At 38.5% G+C, this 12,982-nt stretch overlaps 1 protein-coding gene across 7 annotated transcripts in view; it reads left to right on the forward strand.

Annotated features, from left to right (window-relative positions):
- The window catches only part of COL19A1 (collagen type XIX alpha 1 chain), a 189,535-nt gene that overhangs the window by 64,135 nt on the left and 112,418 nt on the right, over nt 1-12,982 (forward strand). For all 7 annotated transcript variants that reach the window (XM_080997970.1, XM_080997972.1, XM_080997971.1 and 4 more), the window contains exons 10-11: nt 4,970-5,023; nt 11,724-11,777. In XM_080997970.1, coding sequence (XP_080854096.1) covers nt 4,970-5,023; nt 11,724-11,777 — 108 coding nt within the window. The remainder of the gene's footprint in view (nt 1-4,969; nt 5,024-11,723; nt 11,778-12,982) is intronic.

Below are 12,982 nucleotides of genomic sequence, written 5' to 3' on the forward strand. Positions count from 1 at the left end.
TTTATTTACACTTCCCAATGCAACTTTTCAAACCATCTCCTACATTGTTCTGAAAGGTCCCCTAACCTTCCAGAGCAGCTTGTTAAGGAAAGGAGGAATTGGCAACCAATCCTTCCCCATAGCAGGACCATCCGTGTGCAGAGTTCCACACAAATACTCTACATCCAACCCAATGTGTCTTAATATTTCAAAACTTTTTTTCTGTACTGGGGTGTGCTGCATGTATAAACAATATTCACTGAGATAGGTCAGCTAAATTATGTCCTAATGATTCATGTGATTTTAGGGTTGGACGCAACCGAAAGGTAATTATGATTCAAAAGGAGGAGATATTTCAGAAACATAAGCCATTTATACCTCAAACACCTGCTTCTAATGAAATATCTGACTCATTGTGTTGGTGAGGTAACCCTCAAGCACATCAAATCCACAGCGGTTGTTCCATCTACGATATAATGGCAGAAGCCAGGAATCAAATCCACATGTAGCTTAAATTTGAAATTCCTTTTTCTTTTGAACACTCACATCTAATTCAGCCTCCTGAAATACCACTTTAACCAAACAGTCTGAACAGATTAGCCCATATATTAGAATAATGCAATATATGACATTCCCAAGCAATGTAAAGCAATAGAGCAGAGGGGTATAAACATTTATCATGCAAGAAGTGCCTTCAGAATCAGATTAGTTTCCTAATACTAGCAAAACCTTTTTCATTTATTTGTGCATTAGTAGGCAAACATATGTGGCTTGTCATTATTATTATTATTGTGTACTAGAATACTGCTTTCTTGTTTTCCTTTAATTCCAGATCAGCTGAAACATATTATATTATTAGCACACTAGTGGACAGTTCCCCAGGCTATATACCGGTAATTCCTGAAGTCTGTGAAACATGCAGAAGGGAATCTCTTCCTTAGACAATTGTTTCTAAAAACTATTGTGAGGTGGCCTTTAAAATATTTATTTTACAATATTGCGATCAGAAGGATTTCTTGCTGAAGAAAGTACTATATAACACATGGGGTTTATCTCCAGTTTCAAAAGTAGTGTATGGTAGGCTCATACAGTTTACAATTATCATTATACTTGTACAAATGGACAGTGCGTTTTACATATTATTTCAATAGTTTTGTGAAAGCAATAAATTCTTAAAATTGGAACAAGTATGGCCTTTTGTATTCCTGTGTGCCCTAGTCAAATGCACTTCATACAGATATTTCCGTGTATCAAGTGCCAAGAGACCATGAATTCATATACTAACTGAGAAAGTGAACTTATGGTTTTGAAAAAAAGTCAATTTAGTTTTTCAACATTAACCGCTACTTTTTTCTTTATAGTTTGAAGAACTGCATTTCCAATTTATGTTGTGCTTGTCTCTGTCCTTCTAACTGCAGGAGTTATATTTCTAGATTTTATATGCTAAAGGTGTCAGCAGACCAAGAATTTACTAGGTTTCCCCCCTTTATTCCAGTAACTTTGCTTCTGATATGACTCAGGGGTCAGCAAACCTTTTCAGCAGGGAGACGGTCCACTGTCCCTCAGACCTTGTGGGGGGCCGGACTATATTTTGAAGAAGAAAAATGAACGAATTCCTATGCCCCACAAATAACCCAGAGATGTATTTTAAATAAAAGGACACATTCTACTCATGTAAAAACATGCTGATTCCTGGACCGTCTGCGGGCCGGATTTAGAAGGAGATTGGGCCGGATCTGGCCCCCGGGCCCTAGTTTGCCTACCTATGGTTAATGTAAATTCTGTTGCTGCTGCTTTATAGGGTTTTTTTGGGGGGTGGGGGGGGGTTGGCTTATATTTTGCAGTGGACAGGACTGGGATGAATTTCATGTAGCATTAAAGAGTTATTTCCCCATTTTTCCCTAGCAGCATCCATTATCCCAGCCTTGGACGAGATTGAACTTTGATTAATTTGAAAAAAGAAAGTTAATCAATTCTGTATGCATTTGTGTATTGAAGCCCTGATCATTCAAATGTGATGAATTGAGCTGCCTCTTTGGCATGGAAGGAACAGACATGCCCAGTTGTATTTTTTGGAGGAAACTGCTGCGTTGTCTGAATTGGCTATTTTGTCAATTTTGGAAGCAACCTTCATAGAGATCAAAGACTTGGATATCTGAAAATACTGTAATCTGGCCTAAAACAATTTTGGTTACAGTAGAGAGAAATGTATAGTCTCACTAACTAGAGTATTTAATAACTATGACTTGTACTTTTGTAATATTGGCAAACTAGTCTGTGATGTTGCATGCAGAAAAAAGGTATTACAGTCCAAAACATTATTTAGGATAAAATAGAAATCTCCCTAAATGGTCATAGGACAGCACCTGTAGATGTTGAAAATAGTCGTTAAATTATGATCGGAAGTTTACATTGGGGTCATAAATATTTATGATTGCTAATTTTTACCTAGCAGTGTAATATAAAATGACCTTCAGAGTCCTTGATTTCCTTCTCTAGTTGCAAAGTTTAAGATTTGAAAAGCAGGATAACTACCCCTTTGGCTCTTTTTGAGAGAGATCACAGTAATAAGCCTCACTTACTCAGCACTTGCATAATGTATACCTGCCTGTTTTAGGAATGTGGCTGTCTTCACTGAGGACAATTTCTGCTCTCAATTTTTTAAACCTGTGGTTAACACTAGTTTGTCTTTAACGAGGTGCTCTAGGAAATTCATGGAAATTGGAGAGGTAGGCATAGCAGTATTCTCTGAAAATTAGTGTACTGGGGGAGTGCAACAGAGAGATGAGCCCCATCAATTTCAGGATTCACTATTCGTTTTTAGGCCCGATAAGGCTAATTCTTATGTAAAAATTTGCAGAGGTGGAGGCAATGGGAATAGAAAACTAGGTAATATTCTTCACATACCAGAAGAAACAAAAATGTTAAGACATTAGCAGCACTATCTGTAACATGTTATACTGGTCAGATCTAAAAAAAAATATTGGGAAGGAGAACAGTTGATAAATTATCTTTAAAAAGGGAGGGAGTAATAATAATAATACTAAAGAAAGATTAAAATATTCAGATTATAGGAGTGGGACTTGCGTCTTGCCTTGAAACACAAATTTCCTAATGTGCTTCAAGGGAAGGAGCACCAATCCATCCAATATTACGAAGGGAGAGGTTGTTCCAGCCTGCCAACAAACTTGGCCCCAAACTTGGCCATGCCAAGCTACCAAAAGTGAGAGGCTGTGGGGAACCAAAGCTGAAATGTGCCTATTCAACATCATTATAGCAGGAAGGGAGCATAGCTGTTAACTTTTCCCTTTTCTTGTGAGGAATCCTATTCGGAATAAGGGACAGCTATGGAAGGGAGGGAGGAAAAGGGAACCATCCTGGGGCCTTTACATTATATTACATTATATTAGTTTAACATTGCACACGCCTACAAAGACCAACTCTGAAATAATCACAGTCCTATTCCAGTTAATATCCATTTCACATATAACAACTAGGACAAAAGTGAGTTGGGGTTGGTACAGTGTGTGTGTGGTGAAAGGGAGAGATGAGTTTTATAAAATGATATTTCTCATGGGCCATACCTAGTAAACTCTAAGCCTGTTGTGCAGAACAAGCAAGCACTGGTGGTATGATGAAAGTGAAAAGGGGTATTATGACCAGCAGCCACCGCCACCCCACAAATTCTTATGTTAGAAGTGAATCGAAGGAACTGAAAAAGGAATGAAGATATTGTGCGAGGTGTGGAGGGGGCAGGATGGAGAAAGCGTAAAGGGAATTCCAACAAAAGAGAGTTAAAATGTTATGGCAGGAGAGGCTGCCTGTTCAGCCTTTGTCCCAAGAGATAACATCAAGCCATATGTTTGAAGGAAATTAGCATGGTGTATTTCACATCACCCTTCAGCTGGGTGTTGCATAAGGAAGTCCTCAACTGATGCTGTGTTGCGGAAGGTCCTTATGTGGCCTACATGTCAAAGACAAAAGATTTCTGGATGTCAAATGTAAAAGCTTGTGTTTCTGTCTCTTGCCATCTGGCATACCTCTGAAAACAACTCTCAACCACCTATTTTGGGTGGTTGGGGAATATCATAATGCACGCATTATTACAGTCAACCCAATGAAACATTCCCTTCTCTCTTGCATATTTGAGAATATCTTCCTTGGTGGGGAATTGGAGGAATTTTACAGCAAAGGCTATAGGAGTGGCCTCCTTCCTGCGTGGTGAGATAAAAAGATCTTGGAGCTCGATATCTTATTGAAGGGATAAATCCAAAACAGCATGCAATGGAGAGCCAATGAAATTTGTGGGGTTCCCAATAATTCCCAAATTGTTCTGGTGAGAGTTTGAGGTTTTTCACAAGCAGCCTTGATATCAGCCTATAGGGCCTTCCTTGTATATTAATGATCTCTCTCCCCTAGTCCTTTGTGCCAGCCTTGTTTCACCTACTCCCAAATGGTTGTTTAGTGTATCCACTGAGATCTGTAGCACATCCACTGATTTTTTAATATTGTTTTTAAATCTGCTGCCATGTTTTTTTTTAAACTGCAGAAGAAAACCCTCCTTTGCTTCTTCTGAAGCAGAGTTGGGGGAATTATGCTCTTAGGCCCTGGTGGGGAGGCAGCCTTAGGCCCTTGGGGAACTGCAGAATTATGGCCCATTAGCACAGTTAATGAAGGAGATTAAGGTGTGAATGCCACCCATCTGCCTTCAGTGAGGTTCACAAGGATTCAAAAGAGGTACATTTGCTTTTAGGCACCGAGAAACACAGCTTGAAAAGGCAGCTCATCTAGGCGTGTCTGATCCCATTTCCATCTTAGCAGGAAGTCTCTTGGCTGTCTGTCTCTCAGCTTGTGGTACTCTTTTGCTGTTCTTGTTCAGTAAAAATAATGGAATAAAAAATAAAGCAGAATCAAACTTTTGAGGGGCTGAATGTTTTCTTAAAGAACAACTTGGACAAGCTGATGAATCTGTCTACAATTTATTTTACAGGGTGAAGAAGGAGCTAAAGGAGAAAATGGCACCCCTGGTTCTCCTGGTGAGAAGGTGAGTTTCCTGCCTCTGACCTCACGAGTTGCAGCGATATACCAATTCAATTGGTGTTATTATTAAACTGTAAAAAAATTAATTTAGGACGTTTGGCAAAAGAGTCTTATATTGTTGGCATCCTGAGGACCTAAATAGTTTAATATATGTAAACTAACGCTGATGTTTGTTACCATTTAAAAACACAATAAAAGCTACTTGTAAAAAAACCTGACAAATCAGATTTTCCCACCTGTCTCGGGAGGCCAGGACCTTGACTGTCAGCTACAAAAGCTGAGGCTGCTGAATAGACTCTTGCTTATACCCTGCCTCTTAACGCAGGGGCGGCCCAGCCCATTTCGCAACCTGAGGTGAAAAAAATCATTTACACACGTAAATCATAAAACTTGTCATGGCCAACCAAAAAATGGGTCACTAGAGGGGTGAAATATGAGGTGATGAATAGTAAACCAGTTCAGAGAATTCTTCGATAGATCAACCTGGAAAACGCAGAATAATAAGAGTGAGCTAATGTGTAGTCCCTGCTTATCTATGCCATATTGCAATATACGTTGTAGGCATTTCTCATCTCTGTGTTGTTTCATTTGTACATTTAATAAAATCATACCATAAAGTGTAAAAATTATCTTGTTCTCTCTCTCCCCTTGCCACCTTGAAGGTGGCAACTGCTTATTTATGGCTCAACAGATCATCTTCAGTATAAAAAGATCTCCCTGTCTTCCTGGGGAAAAAATTACAGGCCTTTTCTATTTTATAATAAGTGACAGACAAATTGTCATCATATTAAAACTGAAGAGAGATTATATGAAATTTGGAATTGGCACTGTAAAAGCGCAAAGCCAATTGCTGTTATGTGAAGGAGGGGAAGGAATCTGATAAAATATGCAAGGCATGAATTGCTTGTATAATGGAATGTATTGAGTAGAAAGATTAGTCAAAATAAGTATTCAAAAACAAAAGTAGTGGAAAATTGTCTGTCTGACTCTGTATCTAGTCTGATAATGTTCTAAACTAACATATTAGCAAGCACATACTCATACCCAATCTTTAGACCTAGCTTATTCACTGTTTTCTGAAGAAAGGAAACAGATATGATATTTCTCATTTTTTTAAAATAAAAGTGTAGGTTTTAAAAATTATTTTAGTTTATTTGTATCCCACTTTTCTAAATGCATAAAGTGGCTCTTAAAAACCCCCAAACCAACCACAATAATAAAAATTAAAATACTAAGATTAAAAGCCTACAAACAATAATTCACCATAACTTGCAATCCATTATACTAATTATCAACAATTAAAATAGGTGTGATAAGATCCAGCTGTTGTGCGCCACAAACCAACATTTCTTGTGGTCACATTTTGTACCAATTATTGTTTTCTCCAAAAATCTTTAAAAGCAGCCGTACTTACAGAACTTTGGAGTATTCCAGTCTGGATATAACTAGTGTGTATGTGTGCACTGTGCATTACAGCCCCCCCCCCCCATTATGTTTCAGCACAATGTTCTGTTGTGAGTCATTATTAGCTTTGGTTTCCCCCCCTAACAAAAAATGCGTAGGAGTGGCTTGTAGAAAACATTATTTGCCAGGGGTCCTTAGGATGTTGCATGTCTACAACTTCTGTCTACCCTAATGTTAGTTGAAGTCCAATGACTTCTCTGTTTGTTCTCTCTTCTTCTCAGCACACCTTCTTCTTTTTCTTCTTTTTTTGAGGAGCCTGATCTGGCATGTATCACTGAAACCTGGGTGGGTGAACAGGGTGGAGTTGGTCTCACCCAGCTGTGCCCACCTCAGCCAGCACACTGTTATAAGAAAAATACTGCTCCCTTTCCCTTATGGGGTGTGTAAGAGCCCGTATAGAGTCCTTAAGTAGGTTCTCTATCGGTAGGAGAAAATACCGTAACAGAGGCCAACCAGAGAATATTGAGAAGCAAAGCAGCTAGTAAGCGTGTTCTTTATTAAACTGTTGCAACAGGGTCCTCCAATCCCCCACGCAGGGAGGGAGGAGAGGAACCCAGAACATTGGTGTGCAAGCTCTTATATAGACTTTTGAAATTGCCTACCCTGTAGCTCAAGACCATCCCCAAAACATCATTCATACATCACAGAAAGAGGTGGTCCCCAGCAGAAATTTGAGTGTGTTGCTTCTCTCCTGTCTGCCAGTATACCTGATAATGCCTTATCTGATTGCCTGAGAGCCTGGCCATTCCTTTGAGATGGTAAATACTTAGTTCCTGAATCTTTTACGCATATTGATAGTGTGATCAACTTAACAGATACTTGCCAGACTGTATTTACAGGGAGGTCTAAGCCCCTACAGTCCAAAGACTGTAACTTTTCCCATTTCCTTCCTCCTCCCAGAGACATATTTGAGGTCAATTTGGGAGAGTCAAAATGGCTTCAGGATTGTTCTCCTGTACTATTTCAGACATATGGTTTATATACGTATGTATGTGTTTGCCTTGTACATTTATGAACATTTATTTTTTATATATAAGACCTTAGAATTCCTATAACAACACCTTCCTTAAACACACTTTTCCTGTCACCTCACACCTAGCTACCCTGGCAACCTTCTAAACCCCCAGTCTCCTTTCACACCTCAGGGTGTGGGGAAGGACAGTTCTCTTGCATTGTCAATGGCGCTGTATTGTTTCTCAACAGCCCTAGCTTGGCCAGGCAATTTTGCCTAGGCTAGCTCAGGAATTCCTCTTTAGCTTGTATTTCTCCCTTCACATCCCAAATAATCAAAGTCCTGCCATTTATTAATTTCTAGGGTTTAGGGGGGTCCCCCTTCAAACTCATAACGCCATTATTGTTCCATTCACAGAACCTTAGTCTTCACGATTTCAACAGCATCTGCCCCTTGCAGAGTGTGCATTTCCACAATATTATGTATTTATTGCAGACTCTTTTAATATATTCACTCTCTGTGAGGTAGAGAAAGCAAATAATTCATCAGGATTGAAATCGAAATGAATAAAACTGACACTTGCATACGGAGGCGACTTTTACAATCTGGGTTACTTCTGGACCTGAACAGTGATGTTTCATTTTTACAAAGTTAGTGTATCAGCCTTGCAAGGGCTGTGTAATAGATTGTGAAAACTGAGCTTGTTTCATTAAAAAGCTCTGAATTGGAATGCTTGGCTGTTTTGCCCCAGCGCTACACTCTTGTTTGACTCAAAACCAGTATGGTTAGTGTTAATGCAGTACTGGTTTGCCTTTAGGCCACCATACACATTCCTTTTATAGGAATAAAAAAGGTGTCTTAAATGTTATACATCTGAAATATGCAAATGTCTATCATACAGGCAGTCATCAAGATCAACAACTATGTGTGCACATTTTGAGGCAAACCTGTATTTGCTCCCATATTATGTGTGAAATGGCCATTTGTGGTCACAAGTGTTTAAAGAACATTTTTCCAGTACTGACTTGGTTGTTAACAGCCTACTAGAACATTCTCAGGACTTTTAAGCTAAGTTACATTTGCTGAGACCACCTGCTAAGCAGTGTTACGTAAATAAAAACATTTCTTTCTTGATTTTTCACACATATTTGCTTCAAGATTTAGCTGTTTTAAATGCCTTGAAGCATTCATTTTAGAAACAAGCATCTGAGTAATCTTCAAAAAATAAAGACATGCAGATGAAACACAAAAAAGATGTCTTTGGAAGTCTACTTGTACACTGGCTCTTCTTTTCATTTAAAAAACCTTTTAAGAGATTTGTATTCTCTTAGAATGCAAAATATTTTCTAAGAGATGCAAAATATTCTAAGTGTACTCAGTTGCATATTTCTATCAGCTATACAGTCAAGGAGACAATTTGCAGAGATATTGCAGGCCTGGGCAAAACCAATTTGGCAATGTGCTTGCTGTCTTAAAATGTCTTTATCAAAATAGATAAATGCCCGTGGGAAATTGATGTTGATCTGGACATGGGCATGATCTAGAGTGCCAGAACCTCTGGATTTGCATTTCAGACTGCAACTCCTCACAAATCACTCTGGAGGACTCCTTGATTTTTTTGGAGAAGTTTTTCAGGGGACAGAATGCGTTCTAGCAGGAAGGAGAATAAGAAGCCTCTCAGCTTGGGTGAAAGCCTATAGATCCTTATATCATCTTGCTTAATTTATTAGCCCAGTTCACAAGCATCCCTGTAACACAATGAGCCTGAATTAAATTTATGCAGAACAATAAAGGGCTTTGAATTTATTTTTATTTTTACTGAAATGAAATAATGATATGCAAGAATAGTATGCAAAGATGAAGTCTCATCGAACAAGGAATATGGCCATATGTTCAAATTTAAACACACTGAAAATGCCACCGGATGTAATTATCTACATCCTGAGATTTAGACATATTTTCACATTCAGGGCCAAGTAATGTGTATAGAATTGTTGATATATGACTTTCTGCTGTACAGTTTATTTTCTGTGTTTTTTTTCTTACACCTGTTTTCTGATGCCACACTCTGAAGTAATCACTACTCTCTCACCGAAACACTTATTTGCTAGTTGTTTATCCTGTGGGATTCAGAACTGCATGCTTAAAACCAAAGAGCAGTCTAATTCCCACCACAATAAATTGTTTCAGTATCATCTTTAGACCCTTTTGAAAGCTGTGAGTGAAAAAGAGGAAATGGTTTACCATGGTAAAATGCATTTTCTATTGTATGGCATGAAGCAATGCAACAAGACAGGGTAGGCAAAAGAGTAGTTAACAGCATGGACCTTTGTCTTCTGTAATGGTAATATGAACCCATTGACCTTTTTGGTCACTGCCCAAAAAATATAATAGCAGCTGTGAGAAACTTTTATTTCAGGAATTTTTTATGGAAGAGACGAAAATGAGACTGCAGAAATTCCCTCAAAATGTGGTCATCAGAAAGCCACATCGCCATTTGATGGTACTTTATAGGGTCACATGAGTTTCAACCGAACAGTTGGATGCTGTTTTTGTTAAGCCAAGCAATAATCTCCAAGCAAGATGTTTTAAAGCACCCCCAATTCCAAAGCATGACTCATTTGTGTCCTTGTTTCTTAAAAGTGGAATGCTCCGTTTTAGTGCTAATTGTTTACAGACATCGCCATTCTGAAAATTCACTAGTATCAATTTTGTTAAATGGAGCAATGCAAGCATATTCAGTGGTAGCACAGAAGCACCCACACCTTGCAACTGTTGGATATACACATTTCCTCACTTTCACCATGTAGGACACGTGTTTCCCTTGACAAGTTAGATGTTGAGTGACTTAAAAAAGGAGGGGGCAAGGGTTGTATGGATGGTGGATCTGTATTTTTGGAAGCACCTCTCTGCATAGAGATCTATCACTCATTCCAACCCCATCAATGATCCAGCATTAGCATCAAGTTGTGTATCACCAGTGAGTCTTTGCTGATGTAACTACATCAGGGGTGTCCAACAGGTCGATGGCAATCTACTGGTCGATCGCTGGGCATCACGTGATCCTGATAGATGCCCCCCCCCCCCAAAAGCTCAACAACTCTGATCAATTCACCCCCAAAAAAGCTCAGCAACCTTGGTCAACACAATGAGTAGATCACTGCCAGGTTTTGTTTTGTTTTAGTGGGAGCAGATCACAGTCTCTTGGAAGTTGGGCATCCCTGAACTACATCTATGTATTTTATACAGTGAATATAGAATGTTTATATTCTAGTATTGCCTGTGGTTGAATTTTCTGACATGCTAAACTGTGGTTAATGTGAACCGGATAGGGAACATATGAAAGCAGGAGGAGGCTAGACTTATTCTTGTAACTCTAAACAATGATTTAGCATTATATTCAGCTGTAGCCATAGATTCTTGGGATGTTTACAAGCAGCACAATAATATCACATATAAAATATATAATGGCTGTGCAGGTTCCTAGGGCCTGCATGTAAATGCTGGGCTGCCGAATGTCCTTTCTGATAGCTTAGATAATTTGTAAGTAACTGGGACTCTACTGCATTTTGAAAAATATGCAGCATGACCATATGGATAGTGAGGTGTGGACCAAAGTGTATCAAACACTATCAAATTAAGCAAGCTTATCCACAGTTCCTTTTTGCCCTGTTCATTCCAGGCAGAGGTCTGTACTTAATACACAGTGTCCAAGCGTTTTTTGTTATTTTGCCTTGAGCTTTCCCTGTGAAAACCCACTCTTTAAAGCTGAATACAAATGAAAATTCAGGTTTTCCATGGATTGATGTTTGTCCCAACTGAGCTTTAAAGAGCAGGTTTTCGCAGGGAAAGTTCCGGGTGGGGAGGCGCTTCGACATGCGGCTTTAAATTGTGGACCGTGCCTGGAAAGAGCAGAGGAAATGTAAGCCCAGAGTGCCCTAAATATTCTACAGCAGCCTTTTCCAAACTGGTAACTTCTTAATGTTTTGAACTACAACTCCCATCAGTCCCAAACATCAGACCGGCAACAGGTTGGGAAAGGCTGCTCTATAGACACCATATTTTATATATTGGGCAAATATGCTCATACTTCTATAAATATCCAGACTATTCTAGCCCTTAGTGTTACAGTTGGGTTAGAAAATATCAAATTGTTCTATCTATACAGTATAAGTAAGATGGGATAATGGAGAACCTTGCTATCATTTCTTCATAATTCTACTTAAAATGTTTCTAATTAGTAAGTTAGTTAATGGCTGATGGATAATCCAGTTTATCCCTGCTTCAGGGAGAAGATGGTCTGATTGGTGTTCCTGGTGCTCCTGGTGGTTTTGGTGAAAAGGTAGAACTGCTTTTTTTTTTAATCTATTTATTGCAGCTCTGTGTTTCTTATTTCTCTCATTTTCTCGTTCTATTCCTTTCTGTTTTCCGGAAGTTGCAAGAGTAGAATGTTGAGTTTGGCTGCAAAAATCCCTTGAACTCACTGAATAGCTGTATCAAAGTTCCCATGTTCTGATCAAACTCAGTGGGTTGCTGTGACAATAAAATGTATCCTAAACTGCTTGATGGAAGGTCAAATATGATAAGTAGATGAATACATCGAAAGGTGGTCCAGAGATAGCAAGAAGGAAAACACAAGGTTGGCTTCTTTCCAGTCTAATGTTGTGTAAAAACATGGGGCCCATTGTTTGATACTAACCTGTAGTGTAATAGTGTTCTTTTAAGCACCAGTGGGAGCATAGAAATGTGCACTGAACATGACAAAATATGTTTTGTGTATATTTGGTAATTAAAAGGTCATTATTGCGCAGTACTTTATATCAGTGAATCTATTGATAGGGAAGAAAATCATCTTTCCCAGATTTAGAGAGACTATCCAACTTACGTATTGTGATTTTTCACAAGATGCATTCAAACACTGCTTCCAGAAACTATTCTTGAAATCACACAGCTTCTTCGTTCTAGTGTAATAGATACTGTATACAGACCTTAATATCCAGGCTTATGCATTTACATTTTCTCAGCTTGAGATCTCTAGATAAGCAATATGTTCTACTTGCTGCAAGAATACATCATATCAATAAGACTGGGTGTGCTGTTAAAATATTTTTTAAAATATTCACATTTGCCCAAGAAAACTTTATAATATATGTAAGCATTTTTGTTTAAAATCTATAACATTTTTCGGGTTTGCAACAGTTAAACAAACTTCTTTCACTTTTATGCGTGTGCACATCTTTTTATGTGTCTCTGTTGCTTATACTATATAAGAATTTTTCCAGTTAACCCCTATTTTTTCAGATCTATCAATGAAGCATTGTTTTACAGGAAATAAGAGCTTGGGTGGCTATTTTGAATGACCATTTTCAAGCAAAAAGGCAGTAAAATGCCTGTCTCTCAGCTACTCCATTGCTAATAAAAAGTCTGCCGCTAGAAATAGCCCTCAGTGTTTTATCTACCATGAGTAGTAAAATGGTGATCTTAGCGATTAAGTCAGATTGTTTCTGTGCATGGCATTCATATGACTGTTGAGAACACAAGAAAAGG

This window comes from Podarcis pityusensis (assembly GCF_964106645.2).
Source record: "Podarcis pityusensis genome assembly, chromosome: 3".
NCBI lineage: Eukaryota > Metazoa > Chordata > Lepidosauria > Squamata > Lacertidae > Podarcis > Podarcis pityusensis.